The sequence below is a fragment of the Labrus mixtus genome, chromosome 23 (genome assembly GCF_963584025.1).
Source record: "Labrus mixtus chromosome 23, fLabMix1.1, whole genome shotgun sequence".
NCBI lineage: Eukaryota > Metazoa > Chordata > Actinopteri > Labriformes > Labridae > Labrus > Labrus mixtus.
Window position 1 is genome coordinate 9,535,698 of NC_083634.1, and position 22,104 is coordinate 9,557,801.

Consider the following 22,104-nt stretch of genomic DNA (forward strand, 5'->3'; position numbering starts at 1 on the left):
ATAGACATTTTTGACACTATTTTTTCCAGGCACACATTAGCAACCCACTGAAAATGGCTCTGCGACCCACTTTTTCTGTCCAGAACCAGCAGTTGAGAAACACTGCTCTAAACTGTGTACCATGCAAAATTATTCAAAAGCAAATACCCTGCTGATTTAGTGAAGAAATAAGGACCGAAACCTGAGGTTTGCACACATGATTTATTATTTAGCATTTAAGTTCTGACATTGCACATAATCCCCTCCAAAGAAAAGCACACACACAAAAGTACAACAAAAATATAACGTTTCTTCTTATCTATCCTCAACTGAGAACATGAAGGGAGTAGTAGATTTAAGACTTAAGGTGGTAACGGAACTAAACTGACTCCCATAATGCACCACCAACTTCACACCTGCTTGGGTTTCCCCTCTTCAACCAAATTAAAACAAGTTAAATAAAAAACAAGGCTGGTTCCTCTTTAAACTTCTTTAAGTGTCCCGTAATTAGGCAACTAAAGAAAAAATAGATTTAAAGGGGGGTTGGAATAACTGGGCTACCAAGCAGATTGTCCTTTCTTTCCCATTTTTCTTTTTTTAAAGATGTACTTTCAAATGTCTAAATATGCACCCACCTCCCACCTGTATGCATCCCCCCCCCCTTCATCCCAACCTCAACCCTCTCCAAATGTCAGTGTCTAGACAGACAACACAAAACAAAAATGAGAGGGGAGGGAGAGGGGATGAGGGACGACAGCGAGACAGAGTGGGTTGGAGGATGGGGAGGGGGTGCAGGGAGGGGAGAGCAGTGCATGTGTTCTGAAATAGTCCAGTCCTCCAACCCCAAGACCTACGAAGACAAAGACAACAAATAAAGAAACACAAAAGGTGACGCAGGGAGAAGACGTTTAAGAAACCAACACAAAAAGACTCTTCTAAAAGTTGAGAATGAAGATTAAATTAAAAGCCTCTGCTCTGCATAAAATTCCTGCTATCCCTTTAATGCTGTCATTCCACCTTAATAGCCCTTACAAGGAACATTACTACAGAGCTGTCTGTCATCCTGCTCCCTGAGAGAGATAGTGCAACCTTACACCCTAACATCTCCCACCCTGCCTGACCCAGACCTGACCCACTAGTGTGGGGTCCCCACCTCTTGCCAAGGGTCACGTGACTGTCCTCTTGCAGGCATCACTCTGTCGGTGCTGGGACTGTTGATGCAGCTTCCGGCTGAGGGTAGGGAGACGCGGACAAATATTTGTGTGTTGAATTATCAAACATTGAACAAATTCAGGGAAATGAGTATCAATACATTGCAGGTTAGGAATCTCACCTCAGTTGATTTTGTCGTTTTAGGAGAGGTTTTTGGAGAGGATTTTGGAGAGACCTTCGGAGATTTTGTTGTGGATTTGAGGTCAGCTGGTTTTGAAGTCTGTGGGGGCGTACCAGGGTCTGATGCAGACTTCTCTGTGTCATTCTGCAATGTGAGAGTAAGAAGACTCAAGTATAAAATAGTTAAATAAGGAGAACTTTCAGGAGAGTTCTTAAAACCACTAGTTAATATCAGCGGTGACCCAAAATAGTTGACTCCTTGACAATTCGCTCGAAATGGCCTCAGTCCAATACCTGCTCATAGATTTATCTGTATTCACAAAACAATCATGACTCATACACTATCTGGGTATAAATATCAACTTAATAATATTTTTAAGCTGCATTGACTCTTTATTAAAAGGTCCCATATTCTGCTTTTTTCTGGTTTTATATGCTCTTTAGTGTGTTTTCTATGTGTCCTGTGCATGTTTAGGCACATCTGTGAAAAAATTCAAAGTCCGCGGAAACGCGGCTTCTCCTACGTCCTCCTGTTAGCTGCAGCATTAGCTGCATGTAACGCTCGGTTCTAGCCCCCCTCAAATTTTTTTTGCCAGTGTGACGTCTTGTCAGTGTGAGATCACTGATCTAAGCCCATTGGCTCGTTGTGGCAAGCCCAGCAGCTCATGTTGCACGCCCATTAACTTCTGTATCACGCCCACGATATGCCGTAGCCTGCGGTAGCACAGTAGTGCTAAGGTGCTAATGTTTTTGCTACCCTCGGAGCCAAAGTGGCTGCATTCCCAATATGGTAAAAGGGGCGGGACATTTCTGAGAACCGTGCGGAACGACTGACCAATTATGGCAGAGCCGACAGGCCGACCAATCAGATCAGACTTGGCACACGTGGGGACTCTGAACGTGGGCACTTCAGAGCCTTAGAGAGAGAGTCAGAAGCGGCAGTACATGAAAACAGACACTTTTTTCGAACTTTAGCTATTGTGAACATACTTTAGTAGGTACATAGATTAAATATACAAACCCCAAAAAGGGCATAATATGACCTCTTTAACAGAATTTGGTAAAAATGTCATCAAATTGCAACTTTTTTTGTTGTTCCGTGTTTTCATATTGGTCAAACGGTTTGAGAGCAGTCGCACATCACTCTCTGCTCGCAACAGCTTTGCAGTGCATGATGGTAGATAGTGCTTGGCAAGTGACCATCGACTGTACACTACTTTTCACGGTGCATTACGCTCACTCATAATTTGGACACAACTTCAAAATGGTGTATTCCCTATTTATTATTTATTAAGTCACTGCAGATATTTGTGTATTTAGAAAACAACCGAAGAAGCTCATCTGTCAGTTCATCAACAATAAACATACTCACTTTGGAGGTAGAGGACTCCGAGTTCCTTTGCCTGCGGCGTCTAGTCTGGCGGCGTTGTTGTTTCTGGCCCTCTGCTGTTTCTCCGTTGGTGTGGGGGGCCTCAGAGACCTCCGTCTGCTTCACCTGGCCTTGCTCCACCTGGCCTTGATCCTGGCTCTCTTCTGGTGCAGCCTGCTGGCTGTCTGTAGCATGATCAGGAGGTGGGCGGGGGCGGAACGGCCTGTCAATCAAAAAGAATCAGCCAATCTGAGCATTTGTGTGAAGTGAAGGCAGAAATCAAAAACGCCAATTGTATGCGATTTGTCAGGTCACCTGCGGTATGGTCGCCAGAATCTACGCTGTTGCGGTCGCTGTGTTTGTTCCCCATCTCCGTTTTGCTCTTCAGCTTCACCCTGAGGGAGAATAGCTCTAAATCAATCTTAACTTCAACCTTCATGATCCTTACAACTTTTATAAATCACCTCAAACTTAAATTATAAAATCAACTCACCTAATATAAAATATTGGTTCTCCTATCAAGTTTTAAAAGTTATTCACGAGACATGAAAGCTCTACCAGTGAAAACCTCCCTTTGAGTTCTTATTTTTAGTCACACTGGTTGTGATTTCCCCATAACCAGTTATTCTGCTTCAGCTTACATCTTCAGGTCGTGGTCTGCGAGGCCTCCGCCGGCGCTGCTGAGGTCTTGGTACCCCGTTCTCCCCCGATCCCTCACCTTCGCCATCGGGGGCTTGGCCATCAGCCGGTTTGCTCTGGTCATCGGGCGGAGGGCTGCGTGGGAAGAATCGACGGCGGAAACGGCGTTTGTTGGGAGCATAGCGGCTGCCTTTGACTGGAACACCTCCCGGACCAGTTACATTGGCGGCTTCAGAGCCCTGTGGGACACCGAAGAGGGGAAAGGATTATAAGATGAAGATCACAGTACACCAGTTTTGGTACTGCCAAAATTAGCAGCATTCACAAAGTCCTACCTTGGCTGCTTCAATAACATCAAACTCGACGACCTCCCCATCCCCCACACTGCGGAGGAACTTCCTAGGATTGTTCTTCTTTATAGCAGTCTGAGGGTAAATATAAACATCATATAAGGGTTCAATCAAATCATTAAACATTCAGTCAAGAAATGCACCTTGCCTTACCTGATGAACAAACACATCTTCTTTGGTATCATTTCTAAGAGGGAAAAAAACTTTTTAGCAAAGTTGGTTCTTATTTGTAAAATTAAATCAAACTGCTGTAATTTAAAACTGTGATTGCAGATGAAACATTACCGGTTTATGAAGCCATATCCATTTCTCACATTGAACCACTTCACTGTGCCTTGGACCAATGTGGCTACAAAAACCGGAAACGCATGATTAAACGTTTGTCCCAGAAACACATCACACACACCTTGACTTGTCATATGCCCATTCAGAGAACATAATAAAAAGGTTACTGTTATCTTGCTTGAATCAATGGCGGCCTTGGTTACAACAAGAAGTGGGAGCTCTGTGTGTCAATCATTAACAGTAAGACTTTGAAACCAGGGCAGAGGGCCTGAGGCTGCTTAACAACAAGGAAACACGTTTTTTTTTTGTAACTTAGAAAATGTTAGAAATACAAGACAGAAGTGTATTCACAACCCTAACGAGGACCAGTAGCTGTTGCTTTGCTTGGGAAATCGTTTAAACGCATTTAATTGGCACGGTGGTTTCCCAACCAATCAATTAGCACCTGTGATGGCCCGCGCGCACGACGACCAACAAAAAAAACTAAATTAAAAGTAAATTATTTACACCCAAAAAACAAACAAACACCCGAAACACTAAGGACTGCTTCTCTCCGTGTGGACAACACTCATTTTACATGGTAAACGATAATATTGTAAATGTAAACGCAGCAAGAAACCATCATAGTTCACTGACCTACTTTATTTTTAAACTATCCTACACATTGTACGTTTTCATTTTCTCACCAATAGCCTGTACGTTTTATATAACCGGTATTTGGTGTCATAGTGGAGATGTTACTAATTAATTTATTTTAAGAAATGTGTAAACTCAGGACACGTGTTTCCCCCAAAAAAAACTAAAAACTAAATAGTAGTTTGAGAGTTTTGAAAATAAAAATAAAACACATTCTTCGCAAAAAGTTTGGCACATGAAAAGGCAGATTTTTTTTACGCAAAGTTTATTCTCACTTACATTGTCAACATACATTTCTAAAAACCTAACCTAACCCATTTATAACTTTTATTTCTACAACACCCACCTATGACTTTCCTCTCTGGCTGCGGCTTGTCTTCCTCAGGAGCCGATGGAGAAGCGCTCTGCACCTCGGTGTCGGTCATGCTCGCTATCGAATCACTACACTTTCGCGACGGCGTCCCCTCCCTCCTGATCTGCCCGAAACTTTTCTTCTTCTTCTTCTTCTTCTACTTTGAGGTTTCGTGGTGGTTGGCATACTTGACGTCACATAACTGCCCCCTCTTGGACAAAGGCTGGTCCTACTCGATGTTCTCAAATGAGTCTGTTATCTTCAACGCACTGCAACTACATATTTTGAAGTCATGCACTCCCATACCTTTTGCTATATGAGTCCAACCTCAACTGTTTTGTCTCTTTCCCATCATTTCGACATCACCCTTATTGTCCTTCCAGCACTACCTCCCTGGAGCATTCACTTTATTCTATTTTATTGACAAGCAGCTCTGTTTGATAGAAACCTTGTTTCACTCCAGAGGAAAAGGAAGAACTAGGAGTATTTTATTATCCTACAACAATGTTAATGTAACCGTCTCCAATATAAGTTAAAGCCCAGCCTTCAAAAGTTATGATGAGCTTTATGAACTTAAAGTACGCCTACAGGTATTTAAAGTAAAGGTAGACTACTTGGCCCCTGCCAATGATTCACTTACAAGTTAAACTATTAACTTCATTGCATATGTTAAAAACAGCTATCCAGTTATCTTCTTTGAACAATGTTAGACTAGCTTAGTCACACATTTAATGCATGAAATGTCACAAGATGAATCTGATCATATTCAGTTCTTTAGGCTGTTTTCAGGCTGGGCTTGTTTAATGCGTTCAGCTGACAGGTTTTGGTTCCGGCCACTAGGGAGAACTAGAGACAAACATTTGTTGAGTTGATGAGCATAGTGAGTATAGTTTAGATGAAAGTCTGTCAGGGGGATTGGGAAACTTATTGTGTTATGACGGGCCATTTTCCTTGTTAGGGGGAAAAGGGGACTTCACACTTTAACAAAACTGTGTTATATTGTTTAGTAAAGATGATATTGCATTAGTGTTACACTGGTTTTCTGCTCTGTGTAAGATCCTCAAAGAGTCTGCTCGACATGCCAGTCTTTGTTGTTTTGCTAGAAGAGCTCAATGTGTTGGCTTTGGTGTTCAGGACTTCAGAGTTGCTTTATTTGACACATGAAATTCAGGATTGAGGGAGGGAAAACTAAAAATGCACTCATAGTACAGTATCTGTGTCTTTAACTACAGCCCTCTGCACATAGGTCAGTGGATTCGAGTTTCACTGCACTAAATTTAACCCGGCATAACTAAGAACTGCCAAGTTCAATGAAACCATTTGCTGTGCAGAAGCTATTGGTCTCTGGACAGAAAGGGGGCTCCAATGAGAAGTCTAATTATTACTAGCAAAGTGAATTATACACTGACAGGATGGCAGCACTGTACTGTGGATTAATAAAGTTTTTAATGATGCAGTGTTAATAATAAAAAGAAAAACCTGGACTTTGTTCATTGAACGCGTTTTTAAAAGAGAGACAAGTCCTGTACACACTCTGATTTCAGTGCACTGAGTGTGAGGTGTGTAGTGCATGTGCAGTAAGAGCTCCCTGCGAAGTGAAATACTCCACAAGAGCCGTGTGGTCCATGCTGCACTAGAAAGAAAAATTTGCGCATGCGCATAATATGCCAAATTGCTGAGGTTTGTTTCATGGGAAGTCGGATGAAAAGCAACATCAACCCCAGTGAAATTAGTCAAGAGAAGACCGGAAAAGTTTGAACTTTCAAAGTAAAAGCAGTAAACTGTAGCCTATGATACACAACTATGAAACACAACGTGTCATCTACATGAACGACATCATATTTTAGTTTCTGAAATGCATTGATATCTACATTCTGGAAAGCTCAATAGGATTTCACTCCGTTAAATTGTTCTGTACATTCTGAAAACAATGTAACGCAGACTCTTTCTTAAACAGATAAACACTTTAACATCTAAAGTCAAGAACATTGAAGACATTTTATTGCAGTAAACTGTGTTACACGTCCTAAAATACATTGTATTATCTTGATTCTAGAATAAATAGCAGACATTGCATTGCAGTAAGATGCATTATAAATGATCAAATGTAATACCTACATGATTCTAGTATTCTTTGCTGACATATAGCAGTAAACTGTATTCAAACTACATCACACTAAGGTCACCACACATCAGCTGCTATGTCAAATGCAGATTTGCTTATAAATTGTAATTTGTCTTGTAACCAGTAAAATATGAGTCTGCTGTGTGATTCAGAGGTATGATACTTACAAGCTTAAACAATCTACTGTTATTTAGATAGATAAACAGATACTTTATTGATCCTGAGGGAAATTCAAAGTATCCAGTAGCAGGTTAAAAAAGACGTACATGACATGAAACATTTGTTACAAATTAAACCACAAAACCGACGCCCCCTCCTCCCATACATATATATTAACCCAAAAAAAAAGATATAAAAAATATACTCCTAGATGAAACAAACTTAATCTGTGCAATTAAAAAATAGACTTATAATTTTTTGCTTATATTATTTGAACTGCATTAAGATCACCTGCCTGGAATTATATTTATGTTGTTATATTTATGATGTTGTATTTTATATCAGCGTTAATGGAATACATCTTTGGCAATCAGATTACTTAGTCGGAACAAAGTGTTGTACTGTATAGCCTTTATTTTGATACACATGAAAATACCTGTGTAACACCTAGACCATAATAATGAATTGCATTTATATGGCGCCTTTCAAGATAGATAGAATCTTTATTATCATTGTATACAAGGACACAACGAAACTTCGTTAGCAGCAAATCTTAAACAGCAGCGTTTACAAAAACAACAACAACAAAAATATATTTGTGGTGATATGAAAGAGAAGTATGCAAAAAGTGGCCGGAGCAATTGCTGTTCAGTGAATGAATGATAATAATAATAAATAAATAGACAGTTGTGGTGACTGAAGAATATATACAGTTATTATTTTTGCAGTGACTGATTAATTAAACAAATATAAATATAGAGATATATAGTGCAAATAAGTGAAGTTATGGTGCAGTGACAGAGTATATACAGTTATTATTGTGCAGTGACTGAAAATATTATTTCATACATATTTTTATACTCTTAGCAGTTGTGAGTTGTTGGTTCTTAGGTGGGCTGACATGGCTCTGTAACAATGTTATGACAGCATAGTAGAGGGTATTTTATTGTGAAGGTTCCTACGGGAAGTGGTCTGTCATCTTTTCTTCATGTTGTGTCAGTGGTGAGGAGCTGGATGAGGGAGAGAGAGAGAGAGAGAGAGAGAAGGTGGAGGCTACAGACTGTACTTACTTAACGGGGTTCTGGGATCTGGTTCTTCTCGGCCCGGCGGCTGACTTGTGCACCTCTGTCGGAGGTCACTGCAATCTGGATTTTAAAAAAAATATATATATATAGAAAGGGAAGAGAGGTCAGCAGGAAGGACAGGAATGAGAGAGGAATAAAGAGACAGCTGATAGAAAAAGAAAAAGGGAGCGACATCGCGGACGAGCCACCGAGAAGGAGACGAACCCCGGCCAGACGACCCTTTAGCACGGATACAGGGGAGGCATAAGAGGAGGGGGGAACTAACGGGAGACAGACTGATAAATAACACAAGACAGGAAAGCCATCATCACCAGGGTAAGTTCCTTATCTGAACATCCAATAGACGGGGCGTTTTTGCGCCTGAGCAGAGAAGTTATCCCTTTGCACATGTCTGTCTGGGGCTGTGTGAAGACAAATTCCCTTTAAACGACCCCACATGAAGTCATAATAGCAGAATGTGTGAGAAGAGGACCACCGGCACATTCAGCTGCTTAAATACCCGAATGACGCGTTCGCATTTTCTTTCATTGTATAAAGTTGGCGAATCCTCCATTTAATTTGTCTTATATTAAACATTTGACAGTCATAATAACTTTTTTACTGCTATCACAAAAATACTGGCTAGATATTTTCTACCTCTTACTTGGCACACAGCATGACAAACCCACTGATACAGCCTGCCTTGTGTGCTGGTGCACGCCGTAGCCATCACGCGTATTAGCTTAGTCATTACTGTACATAAGCGGGCCAACAGTGAATGGATTTAATGTCTGTGGACTTGCTGGCGGCTAGAAGGGGATAAAGAGAATTAGCATCGTTGTGAGTGAGGTCTACAATTATATGTCGACTGGTTAGGGTGTCTTGAAGTCTTTATCAGAAGGGCCTCGGTGTGCACGGAGTCGGGGAGCCGAGCGGCGGCGGGCCGTGGCACGTCCTTTACGCACTAGGCCTCAGTCCGCTGCAGACAGCCCGATGCACCCCCCGCCCCCCACCCCCTTGGATGTGACTTACCGATACATTTCTGCCCCCTTCTGTGCTCATTTTACGACACCGTGGAAGTTAAATAAATCACGGCTCGGGACACCGCCTTGAAATGTGATTCACGGGTCATTAGGGCGGATTAGCGGAACAGCCGCCCTAATTGTCAACTACAGCCCGTTAATGATGTAGGCCTATTTAAGTCGCTTTTATTGAATCATAACCTCAAGACACTTGTTTATTCCTTTTAAATATTGCGAGTTAGTTGCTTAACTTTCGGCAGGTGTCTCAGTTTTCTTTTTTTATTGTAGCCTTCTCGTGAACTTTAAAGTTCAGCTCAGCAAAGTTTGCCACACGCATTAATAAAAAAACGAGCTGCGGTGCATTTCTAATTCCATTTATCACATCGAATTTGTTGTACCGTTAAAGTCTACTTTTTTTACAGCAAGACCGGCTAACAGGTGCCGTGTTTCTTGCTTCTTTATTTAGCCCTGTCTGGTTTGCACCCCCATGTTTTCATCACCGGCCAACTCTCACATTTCCACCTTGTTCTGCTCTCTGTATATTCACTGCTTGACCCCTTAATGAACGAATTTAAACTGACACTATTGTATGCATACATGCAAGTTCACATCCAGTGTGTACATTACAATAAAGTCTGGTCTGACCTGAAAGTAAATGTTTGCCTTTTAACACTACAGTCAAAATTAAATATGTTGAACAATATTTAGTGTGGGCTGTCATCTCAGTGTTTTACTTGAAGTAGTTTGTAATAGATGGAAATGTATGTGGATATGATAGTCAAACAAGGATATATAAACCCATTTAACACAGAAAAGATAACTACAAAAGTTATTATCTGAACCTCTTTTCGGGTGAGTAGTTCACCTGGTACATTTTGCAATGTTTGTGTTTAGACTGCAATTAATGTTTCAGAACGTTGGCTTCTTATTTTTGAAATGTTGTTTTTTGCAGTAAAAATATAAATATAAAGAACTGTTTTTTCCATAGTGCCAAAGGGAAGGTCTCACAGCCACACCAGTGTCAAGTCTTGGTGAATTTATCAATAATGAACATATTTTATATTCATGCCTTGGTCCTGTGTTTTTCTTTTGGGCTCTACAGCAGCAGGCATGGCAGATGCAGACCTGGACTTCCAGACAGGTGATGCTGGGGCATCCGCCACCTACCCCATGCAGTGCTCTGCCCTGCGTAAAAACGGCTTTGTAGTCCTGAAGAACCGACCCTGCAAGATCGTTGAGATGTCCACCTCCAAGACTGGGAAGCACGGCCACGCCAAGGTCAGAAAATCCTAAAGTGATGTCAAATTATGACAAGAAAACTATTTTAAACTTATAAAGCTCATGGTAGTTTTTTACATGTCGTTACATGGGAATAAACACAGAGTGGGCTCAGGAGGGACAGTACAGAGAGAGGGAGAGGGAGAGTGAATGATCACTCCACTATCTATCCATTTATCTCTGCAATAAGCACAGGGTCACCATCATTAATATTAATGCACATTAATGGAACCTTCAGCCTGTGGAAGAGCACTAATGTGTCCTTGGTGGGTTTCAGTTTCCATTTTTAAAAAATAGTTTAAAATGACATGTTTCACAACTTGACACTCCTGGTTCATAGTGTCTAACTACCTTTTTAATGCTAAATTGAGATTAAAAACACACAGTATAGTGTAGCCTATGTGGTTTTGGACACAATGATTATCATTTTGGACACTTTTAAGTTAGAAAGCTGACCCTTTCTGTGTGTCTTGTGCTTGTGCAGGTCCACATGGTCGGCATTGACATCTTCTCTGGTAAGAAATATGAAGACATCTGTCCCTCCACCCACAACATGGACGTCCCCAACATCAAGAGAATGGACTATCAGGTGAGACAGCTGGAGGACTGGAGGGTTATCTGTATGTCTACAATGCTGTGACAGTAGCTTGTTATCCAGAATATTCTGGTTCAAATAGATGACACAGGTCTGTGTCTTACTTCTCTGGCCAGATAAACAGTCATGGAAAACTCAAGAAGAGCAGCAAATACCTGAAACTCAATTGTGATGCGAATGACCTACACATTTTTAAGTTTAAAGTAAACGTAGCTGAAAACGCTCTCTCCTTTGAGTCTTTGATAAGTGATTTTCTGTAATGGCTGAGCAATGGGGAAAGAATGGAGTGAATAGTCATGTGTTGTAATATTCACTGATCTGCATTGGTTTTTAATAAGTACGAGATCTTTAGATGCATTTCTACACGTGTGCTAGTTAGATGATCATTTGAGGAAGTTCAATGATTAACAGTCTCTTCAGAGTTTCTTCATTTAGAAGAGCTTTTGAAGACAAAGAAAGAAAGAGGCATGTTAGGGGAATTGATCGTCCTTTAAAGAAATTATACTCTTAATAAAAATGTATTTATTGTTAAAAATCAACTACTAACTAATATTTTTTTTACCTCTGAGGTAATATGACACATGGCCGTGTTTAGTGTGCAGGTAAACAGCTGATTCATTTCTGAAACATGCTAACAAGGTGCACCAAGTAAAGTTTTTATTCATCACAAACTAACTGCTGCTACAAACTAAATGACGGCGTCTGTAGGTTTAGAAACCCTCAAAGCCTGATGTTGATGCACGCACTCTATACGACTGTACCTGAACCACTGAGACTGAACATGTTAGACACTAGCTTGTGATCACAGATATACGCTTTATGAAGGTACACAGTTAAATAATGAGCGAGGTTTTCCTGTCTCTGAGCTTTTAGTCGATTCATAAAATCAAGAACGAAGGATAAAAATGATTACAGATTATTCTTTTTAGAAATGTCGTAGTCTGCCTGCTGCTCATCCTTTTCATTCTATTGTGGCTACAAATTAAGTTAAACTTATAAACAAACCACATAAACTCAAAAAACAGCCACTGATGCACCGTTCCAGTGAGGCCAGTCAGGAATATCATGTTCCTTCATTTAATTTAGACATACAAACATCTCATTGATATGTGTGTCCCCTCCTGGTGCATCACCCAACAGTGACACACCTGGAACATTTAAAGGGATCAAACTGGTATTTACACACATTCTTTTCACACACCTCGGCAAACTATTAAGCACAACGTGTAGGGTTACCTGTGGAGACAAAAGCATTCAGTCTCCCACTACTGGAGAAAAAAAAAAATCCCACACCTGCACGACTTTTAATCCTGGTGTCTGCTTACTTTTTTTTTTTTTTTTTTTTTCCTTCTCTCTCAGCTGATTGGGATCCAAGATGGCTACCTGTCCCTGCTCCAGGACAGTGGTGAGGTGAGAGAGGACCTGAAGATCCCAGAGGGAGACCTCGGCAAAGAGATAGAGGGCAAGCACGAAGCCGGAGAGGAGATCATGGTCAGTGTTGTCTCTTCTTCACCTCAGGATATATATATATATATATTTTTTTTTTCTACTGTGTTTCTCTGCTTGAAACGAGGCGGGAGTAAATGTTGTGCAGATTATTATAAATTCTTCTGAATATTGTCACAGCCTGTAGTCGAGGTTCGTTTGGTTACCTTGCTTCAGGTAGCCTAAAGAATAGAGTGTCATATTCCACAAGCAAACTGGGATACAAGTTAAAGAAATAAAATACAGACTGTAACCAACATGAAGGAACTGGGAGTGAAAGAAAAATCTCAAATTGTTAAAAAGCAAATTTAGGCAAACACAATAATATCAGTGTCCATCATTAGTCTACAATAGATCTGACAATAATACCTCTTGGTTCTTCCCTTTAATTCATTAGTTGCACAGATTTATAAGTTTGATGTGATAGTTTTAGACGTAATATGTTAGCTGCAGCCCTCACACTAACAAACAGGGCTGTATTGGACTAATACAAATGAATATGAAAGTCTAATGAAGAGTGATAGTAGGACTAGAATTAACGATTATCTTACAATTTACAAGGACAACAACTACAAGGCTCGGGTGTTTTTTCACTCAGTAAAGCACAAATAAAAACACTTATTACACTCATAATGTAAAATCATACGGGACTTACCCTCCTCCCCTCTCACGGTCAGCTCACAGAGCTCCACGATCAGGAGATCTGATTGGTCAGTGAGCGTTTCTTTCTACAAACCGATCTCTTGTCCCCAACGTAACCTCCTCCAGAGCACGTTAGGCGTTTCGGCGTTAAGTTGCTGTGGCGATGTACCCTGGTGAGACGTGAACCACCGTCGTAGTACTGAGACTCCTTCTTCACATTACAGGCCCGTTGTTTAAACTGCAGCTAGCTGATGGATAGAAGAGATGTCGCCGCAAGATTTACCGTCTGATCATTGAGCTCTATTGATGACCACATTAGCACAGCAGATGTGCAATGGTTATGAGGGAAACCACTTACTTAATAGTTTTCTTATTGATTTATATGCAGATTACCTCTCAGATGAATAGTGTCATCTGTGTGGTGCTTGTTTTTTTTTTTTTATGTTCAAACCATAAATATTAAAGATTTCAAAGCGAGAGTCCTGATTCTGTAGCACTGACGGCAGAAACAGAATAAATGAAGCAGCTCAGGCTCTCTTAGCTGTGTGTGAAATGGGACTTCACTCATTGCCCTTTTCAAAGTTGTTTAGGAAACATTTCAACTGTTTACACTTTGAAGCTTCTGTTCCCGTCTAAATAGCGCTTGGCTCTGAAATAAAAGGACACACATTTTGTATTACTTCTCTTTAAAAAAAAAGGTCTGTGCTCTACCTGATCTTTGGGTTGAGAACGCTGCATTTTGTTGTCAGGGCAGTGTATCAGGGTGTCACTCAGGAGTTTCATGTCGTCAATGTGTTTGGAAAATTTCAGCTCGTTATTGGTAGATATATATTTTTTTTGCTTGGAAAACAAATGAACATCTGAAATGCAATCGTTCATCGGGTCAAATCTTGTTGCTCAGTCGTTTGTTGCTCGGTAGTTTGAAAAACCTCCTTAAGATATCAAAGCTAATGTTCAACAACGCAGTAGCAGTCTTAAACTAATCTCCCCTAAACTCCTGTGTGCTCCTGCAGATCACCGTTCTAAATGCAATGGAGGAAGAAGCGGCCATTGGCATCAAAGCCCTGGCTAAATAAGCCACCGCAGGTAAATACAGAGCTACAGCTGTACGGATATGCAGCTGCTTTCCATCCCCACCCACCCCAAGCATCGACTGACCCAGCCTGACTGAAGAGGAGTGTGTGTGTGTGTGTGTGTGTGTGTGTGTGTGTGTGTTTGGTTGTTGCGCAACAAGTCAACAGCATGTGCCATGCTAATGCAAGTCTGTGTGATATCATGTCTCTGTACAGTTTCTTGTTCATCAGTGGACCAAGGAGAAGGCAACTCCAGTCAGCAATATGTGAGGCTGTTTGGACTCTAACCTTGGTGTAATAGGAAAAAAAAAAAAAACTTTATTTATAGTTATGCATATAGACGATACTGGAAATATTCATGTTTGCCACATTATTACATTATGTCAGCACTTTTTGTGTATATATTGAGATATGAGCGTAAATTTAAAGACGGGTGTCACTCTGGATTTGCCTCCCCCTTTTGTACGTGCTTTCTCTGTCATGTAACACTATTATGAGCATGTGTATCATTTCTAAGTAGCACTTTCAAATAGAAATGAAGCGTATGGGTCACGTTGTATATTTTGAAGCGGCGTTTTTTGCTGTTATTTTCTGTTGGTAGCACTTTATTTCACAGCCTTAACGCACCTTCCGCTTGCTTGTATGTTCCTAAGGAAAGCGCTTCCTGCTTTGTTGTGATGTCGGGTCGACTTGTTTTTACGCACTTTCATTCATCATGGCGGGGCTGTTAGATTAAAACTGCTATGTTTACTCCACAGAGGCTTTTTAAACACTGTCTGGTACATTCAAATATATTTCTTTTACTTTTCCCTTCAGAATCTTCCTTTTCTCACTTTTCTTTCCTTTGTTTCTTCTTCCTTTATAATTCTGTTTCAGGGGTAAACGAGATGCACTGGACCTGGGGGGAAAAGGAGGGATTATTGCCTCGTCAATGCTTTTCTCCCTCTTTCTTTTTTTTCTCTCTTCTCGTCTTGGTTTTTCATACTCTCTCTCTCTCTCTCTCTGTCTCTCCCTCACTTTGTTTTCTGACCCCTCTGTGGGTCCGTTTAGAAAATAACTAATTGGAAATGTCAAGCAAACATTCTCTATGTGAACGCACTCATAATAAAAAATCCACACATCTGGACTTGAAGGTTTAATAAGGTCACGGAGGAGTTCAAATATTCAGTAGCTTCCTATCATCAGGAGAAAGAAAAAGGTGGTGCTACTCAAACATGGGTTTTATTTTTTATACATGTCCCACCCTGTTTTCTGAAGGGCTTCAACTCTACATCTGCATTGTTCTGTTGAGGCTTGTTCAGCCTGTGTGCCATACATGACGTTTTTTTCTGTGTGGCGCTGTTATTTCAGCAAGTCATCTGAACAAGCCCCTCCTCCTGCTGTCGATTTGATCACCTGAAACTTGTCTATTAAACGAAAGGTTACAAACATGGCACACCGAGGTTCAGTATCCTTTTTGTCTCAAGGAGTTAGAAGTGATTAAAGGATGCAAAAAAGTCATGAAGAACACTGAAGTTTCATTCGCCGAGGCCATCAGTCGGCCTCTGCTTAACTCAGAGCTCGTTCGGAGAAACGTCTGAAATATGATTTGGTATACGATAAACATGAGCAACAATCCAGGAGGCCAATACGTTGTGTTTGTCTCCGAACAAATAAAGGTTGACACAAACTGTTGAACGTGGCATTTGTGTTTTTTGTTTATTAAACAACATGAAAGATTGGAACAGCAGAGGATGTACAAATGTTTGTAAAAGGAAAACATCAAAACAAGATTCCTCGATCAATTTTGTTAAGCAAGTATAATGGCTCCATTGTGATCAACCAGAATTCAGCTGCACAATGAATCACTGTCTTTCATTAAGTCAGTGGGTTTCATATTCAGTGCTGTGATCCAATATTAAACCACTGCTGAGGACTTTCACTTATTGTGGATCTGCTGCTTTTAGTCAAGCACTGCTCATGTCTTTATAAAGCACATTAGTATCCTGCTTCATACAACCTATTCACATCTGAGTTAGTGTGTATGTACATACAGCACCACCAGAACGGCTTTACAGTGTAGGTAAAATAATCTGCTTTACAATTTGACATTATTTGAAGTCAATAAAAATCAATTAAAAAGGACTTCAGGTTTCTGTTAATGAAGTCAAATGGAAATGTTGTACAGGGGGGGGAAAAAAACACCAATCTCACAGAGAAGTCGATTCATGACTCGCTCCAAAAGGTTCTCCCCGCGTTCTTGAGTTGAGCTGTGACATCTCAGCGACGACGAAGGTGACGTTGGTTAGGATTTATTTGCCGTGGTGATAGAACCTCTGTCCGCTCTGGCTGTGGGGGAGGAAGCCGTGACGGGGAGCACCCTGAGGAGAGCTCTGGAACGGGGACTGGTGATGGAAACATGACAGGAACATGATGAAATCAAGACAGTCAATAAGAGGGATAAAAATACTTCCTCAACCATCATGACAGGTTTGATGACAACAGAGAGTAGGTGTTTAAATAAGAATACCCTTAGATGAAGAAAGTACTTTTCTCATTCTGCCATAATTAAGGCCTCAGGGTGGCGCCAGAGGAACAACTTTGATGCTAAGGTGCTAACCTGAGTAAAAACATGCCACCTCTCATCGCAATGATGCCCCTATGCCCTACTGTTACATAACCTACCCTATTGCCCACAGCAATGCCACCTTCAACAGACCCATTTGAGCTAACCAGGTAGTGAAAACCATCTACCCTACTGCATGGCCCCTTCTGGCCCCTTCAACTCAACCGTGTAGACTGATGGGCAGCCAGAGCCAGGACATCACCAGGGTTGCCAAGTGGGAACCTCCCTTTGCCGGTGTTTTGTCCGCCTAGTCCCACGACACCTCAGGAAGGCCGGACAGTTAGCTCGGGCATCCCAGAGCCACACATCTCCATGCTAGCTCTCACCGCACCGCACCCCACCATACCCACACAGACCGAGCAGTGTGTTAGTGTGTGTGCTTCGGGGCTTCACCTTTGCAGTGGGGATCTGGACAGTCATCGATGGCGTGGGAAGAAGACCTGGAGCAGAAGGATGCATGGTTGGTGGATGCATCGGCCTTAAAGCTCCCTGTTGGAACATCAACAAGCAAGACGACGAAAGAAAAAAAAAAAAAAAGATCAGATCATAAGTGATCAGAATCAGTTTTATTGACCATGTATGCTTAGACACACACAATCTTTAAAGAGCCCATATTATGCCCTTTTTGGGGTTTGTATATTTAATTTATGTACCTACTTTTGTACGTTCACAATAGCTAAAGTCCGAAAAAAGTGTCTCAAAAAAGCAAAAAGTTGCTCCCTCTACGCTCTGAGTCCGTCAGCTGCACTCTGTTGAGCCCACACTGTTAGACCCCACGTGGGCCAAGTCTGCTCTGATTGGTCTGCCGATCCGCTCTGTCGTTATTGGTCAGTTGCTCAGCACGCGTCTCGGAAATTTCAACATGAGCTGCTCGGCTTGCCACAACGAGCCAATGGGCTTAGATCAGTGATTTCACACTGACAATGACGCCGCACTGACAAATTTTTATCGAGGGGGGCTAGAACCGAGCGTTACATGCAGCTAATGCTACAGCTAACAGGAGGACGTAGGAGAAGCCGCGTTTCCACGGACTTTGAATTTTTGCACACAGATGTGCCTAAACATGCACAGGACACATAGAAAACACACTGAAGAGCATATAAAACCAGAAAAAGCAGAATATGGGACCTTTAAGTACAGTGACGGACTTTACCGTTTGAAACAAGATCCAATTTTATATACTGTAATCAAATTAAATAATTCAACTGTATTGTGTATCAAACTGATAAATATATTAAAGATTTAAAAAATGGAGCAAAAATTCTTTAGATACTTTATTTTCCAGTTGAAACATTTTGATTATGAATGATTATTTTGTTGTTGAAAGAATACACGTTTTAAATGTTCTTACTGCGTCTGTAAAGCCTGACTGTTGGTTGGCGTGTTCCAGCTGCTTCTGGAGGGGGATTCCTGCTCCAGGGATGTATCCTGATGAGAGACAGAGAATATGTATTCATAATCAAACAATTATTGACATCAAATCTCCTGCGGGTTGATTTTGGCCATGGTGACTGCAATCAATAGTCATAAAAACTGACCTGGCTGGGAGGTAAAATGACTGTGGACGGGGTATCCAGGCTGCTGGTGGGGGAGGTACTGCATGGCCTGGAACGCAGACGCACCTGTAGGAGAACAAGGCTTTATTTGTTATCTTCCAAACACTAAATCCCATTCTCTCGTGGTTACATTTTTGAGCTTAGTATGCCACTAAAAGCACAGATAATCATTTTTCCCTAAACGGCTTAAGTTATTTCAGCGACATGTTTATCACCTCTGATTTGAGAGCTGCTAGCGAAGCTGACAGGTACAGATGGTCCAGGGGCGTAGGTAGAAGGGTGTTGGGCCTGAGCCACCCCGTAAGACTCATGGACCCCCTGGCTCCCGCTGAACTGTCCGTGCTCTGCTGAGCTTGAGCCGAACCCGGGCGTCTGATAGTGACGAGCCTAAAGAGAAGACGGAGGAGGAGTTACTGTTTTTTTTTTTTACATAATTAGAACAGTCTAGATAAAAGGTGTTTTACAAATCATGAAGTAAGAGGAAGTTTTATGAATCCTTTACTCACAGGGATAACAGAGGCCGGGAACAGCTGTTTGCTACGTTCACCGAGGAGCGCACCGGGTCGACTGTGGCTGACCGGACTACCTGAAAGAAGAAGAAAAAAAAACATCAGCTGCCTTAATAATAACTTCAAAAGGAGAATTTTCAAAATACACAAGAAGAGGTTAGAGGATACACTGTAGTTTAGTACAGCCTTACCTTGAATGCTGAGGAGGTGCTGCCCTGTGTGCATGGGCAGGCTGGATTGGTAGCTGGCTGAGGTCAATGTCGTGATATCGCTGTAAAATGTAAGGCGAGAAATGTAACTGAATACCAAAACTACTTATTTAAAAAATCTGTAGATCTTTAGAGTAGGGGGAAGCAAAAACCGTGTTTTCCTTACTACCTCTGCTCCTTCCTGCGCCGCTTCTCCTCCTCATGAAGCACTTTCTTGAGCTGTAAGAAAAGCTGGTGCTTCTCTTCTTGGAGTCCCTGAAGCTTTTCTCCCATCTTCATCACCTTCATTTGAAATTGAAGATTGGAATCAGAGTGTTAAAAACAAACTTTCTTGTGAATTTGGTCTCAACCCAGGGTAATACTGCAAGAGCCACATGGAGCTTAGACAGAAAATACATTTCATTTGTGTTTTTTTTTTTTCATTTTTCCTACCTGTTCTTTGGTTTCTTCCAAAGACATCCTCTCCTCAATTTCTTTTGTCCTCTTCCTCTCTTCCTCCTCCTTCATCTTCTGCTCCATCATTTTGTCCACCTCTTCCTCCTCTGAAAAAATATTTTCATGTCATTTGGAGAAAAAAACCCTGTTTGAATTCCTTACTTTAAAAAACAGAAGAAGACAACATTGATATGCACAGTGGATGCTCATACAAGATAATATGTAGTTAAGGATAAGTTATACTCATTCTGATTGGCCCTCACATGTGAAGGGTAAACTTCTCATATTCATATTTGTAACATTAATGTTCCACAAATAGAAATGTAATGTAATCCAAATCAATGCCTATAATGAATCATGAGTTTGTAATGCTTATGGGTTCTTTTTTACTTTTGTTTTGTGTATTTTGAGTTCAACTATTATGTTAACAATATTTAAATAATCTCTAAATAATGAAGTGAGTTATATTGTACGTGGTTTCTGATGTTCTGCCCTGAAATTTCAATGTTTATAACTATCATGTAGGATTTTCTGAAATCAGTTAGAAGAAATGTTGCTCACTGCTTGACTTTATGGTGTCGTTACATCCTGAAAATGAATGAATATGGAAAAATGTTGTGGAGTTTTCTGCAACATTGCACAAAGACAAGATAGATAGAACACGTCACACAAAATGAAATAGGCACAGTGTGCAGGCTGAATAGAGAAACTCCATATTTTGAAGGGAAATAAATACATGGTTGTGTATACTGCCCTACAAAGGCAAAAGGCAGTAACTTCATTTTTTTCAAAAATGAGTTTTTGTCATTTTTGGAGCATTACAGATGTGCTTTATCATGTGGACAAATATCTTGAGTCAATTGTGTTGTTGTTTTTTTAACTTCCAAAAGCCCTGGAGAAACCAAAGCAGAGTCCAGTAACTTCACTCATCAGGGTCTTTGTCTTTGTATTGCAGCATTCAGGAATGCTCAAACTGAGTTAAGGTCTTCTGCCTTTGTTTTACTGCAGATCAAAGTGAAGTTACTGTTTCACTGCAGTGGAGTTAAGGTGTTATGCCTTTGTTTTAATATCTGTCATCAAGCGCTTCTGACACACACAGTAGCTTGACTAAAGTGTAGCAAAGAAATAGTGTTGGTTGTGTTATTTTAACAATGCAGTCATGTTTCTCAGTTCTACACTGTGGTGAGTTAAGGTCTTTTGTCTTTTGTAGGGCAGAATATCCTCCAGTTGAAATGCAGATTCATGCTGTTGTCTAACTCGTTACGGACTAAATACAAAATGGGGCCTAATCTATAAACTTTCTACGTCTTAAGCAGTTTGAACAGGACTTGAGAGTTCACAGGTAAAGGTGTGTGCACCTTGTCTCTTGCGCTCTCTCTCCCTCATGATGTGTTTGTGGAGGGCTCGGGCCATCGCGTTGGACAGCTTCGGTCTCTCCAGCAGAGCGGGCATGGTGACAGGCAGTGGAGGGGCCAGCTGGGTGGGAGATAATGTCAACAATTGTAAAAAAAAAAAAAAAAAAAAAAAGAAGTGCCGATAAACATCCTTAAAACGTTACATTGTATCCCTGTTATCTCGCTTAGAAATACAGGAGCGGCCTAGCTGCTTTACGGCTAACAGCTAAGTTAGCATCTTTAACTTCAGCTGACGGGAACTTAATATATTTCGTTATAACACATCAAAAGGCTAGAGTAAAAATGCATGGAAAAGAATAATGTAAACTAGCTAAAACATCTACATTCTTACACATACTCGTGGTAAAATATTAACTAGATAGCTAGTAAGCTTAGCACTGCCGTAAACGGTTTTATGACATCTTTTTACTTTGTGGCAATACTTTTACCCCAAACACCACCGAATATCTTACTTTTGTTGCTTTGTTTGTCGCTTAGGAAGAATATTATCGTCTTGTGGATTTTGAAATGAGCCGACTTGTCTGTTAAAGAAGCCCAAATCAGAAGTTCAACACAGAATATAAACACAGAGGTTTTCAGCCCGGGTGATGGGAGTTGCGCTTCCGGTGCCAACGATGACATGTTTTTTTTTCTTCTTCCCCCGAACTGCATTGTGGGAAATGTAGTTTTTCCCTGTCTTTTTTTATTTATTTGAAAAAAAAGACTCAAATTGCCAGTCTAAATAATCAAACATTTCCAGAAACATCTTTATTTAGATAATGTTTTGTCTATGGACTTGTAATAATATACTAATAGTAGTGGTAAGTAGATGTTATGAGGAACAGTGTCCCCTTATTTAGTCTTTTTTTTTTAATACATTAGATCGTCACTCTATGTTCATATAATTTCCAAAAGTCCTAAAGCAGACATTCCTATGTTTTCAAATCTAATGGTCAGCTGTGGCTCAGTTGGTAGAGTTGTTGCCTCTCAACCGGATGGTCGAGGGTTGAA

General features: G+C 40.8%; 3 protein-coding genes across 8 annotated transcripts; 1 reads left to right on the forward strand and 2 right to left on the reverse strand.

Moving 5' to 3' along the window:
• Window positions 1–182: 182 nt before the first annotated feature.
• Window positions 183–5,182, reverse strand: LOC132958780 (Y-box-binding protein 2-A-like). Of its 2 annotated transcripts, XM_061031821.1 has the most exons (10): window positions 4,937–5,148; window positions 3,955–4,018; window positions 3,823–3,856; window positions 3,655–3,744; window positions 3,322–3,558; window positions 2,996–3,075; window positions 2,684–2,903; window positions 1,313–1,456; window positions 1,133–1,209; window positions 689–829 (listed from the first exon to the last, which is right to left on the reverse strand). In XM_061031821.1, exons 1-9 carry the CDS (start codon window positions 5,013–5,015, stop codon window positions 1,171–1,173), a joined length of 987 nt encoding a protein of 328 aa, XP_060887804.1. In that variant the 5' UTR covers window positions 5,016–5,148; the 3' UTR covers window positions 689–829; window positions 1,133–1,170. The 2 variants fall into 2 exon arrangements, with proteins under 2 accessions (XP_060887805.1, XP_060887804.1); XM_061031822.1 differs by lacking the exons at window positions 1,133–1,209; window positions 1,313–1,456 and having other exon boundaries at window positions 183–829; window positions 4,937–5,182.
• Window positions 5,183–8,259: 3,077 nt separating this feature from the next.
• Window positions 8,260–16,371, forward strand: LOC132958188 (eukaryotic translation initiation factor 5A-1). Of its 2 annotated transcripts, none has more exons than XM_061030856.1 (6): window positions 8,260–8,626; window positions 10,421–10,590; window positions 11,075–11,179; window positions 12,545–12,676; window positions 14,326–14,398; window positions 15,262–16,371. In XM_061030856.1, the coding sequence occupies exons 2-5, from the start codon at window positions 10,423–10,425 to the stop codon at window positions 14,386–14,388; spliced, it is 468 nt and encodes a 155-aa protein (XP_060886839.1). In that variant the 5' UTR covers window positions 8,260–8,626; window positions 10,421–10,422; the 3' UTR covers window positions 14,389–14,398; window positions 15,262–16,371. The 2 variants fall into 2 exon arrangements, with proteins under 2 accessions (XP_060886839.1, XP_060886838.1); XM_061030855.1 differs by having other exon boundaries at window positions 8,262–8,626; window positions 10,418–10,590.
• Window positions 16,058–21,735, reverse strand: gps2 (G protein pathway suppressor 2). 4 transcript variants are annotated; one of them, XM_061030850.1, is made up of 11 exons: window positions 21,567–21,735; window positions 21,058–21,175; window positions 19,697–19,806; window positions 19,431–19,546; window positions 19,247–19,326; window positions 19,053–19,132; window positions 18,762–18,933; window positions 18,529–18,612; window positions 18,342–18,418; window positions 17,384–17,479; window positions 16,058–16,769 (listed from the first exon to the last, which is right to left on the reverse strand). In XM_061030850.1, the coding sequence occupies exons 2-11, from the start codon at window positions 21,149–21,151 to the stop codon at window positions 16,677–16,679; spliced, it is 1,002 nt and encodes a 333-aa protein (XP_060886833.1). In that variant the 5' UTR covers window positions 21,152–21,175; window positions 21,567–21,735; the 3' UTR covers window positions 16,058–16,676. The 4 variants fall into 4 exon arrangements, with proteins under 4 accessions (XP_060886833.1, XP_060886834.1, XP_060886835.1 ...); XM_061030851.1 differs by having other exon boundaries at window positions 19,434–19,546; window positions 21,567–21,734; XM_061030853.1 differs by having other exon boundaries at window positions 16,631–16,769; window positions 17,384–17,430; window positions 21,567–21,734.
• Window positions 21,736–22,104: the final 369 nt, after the last annotated feature.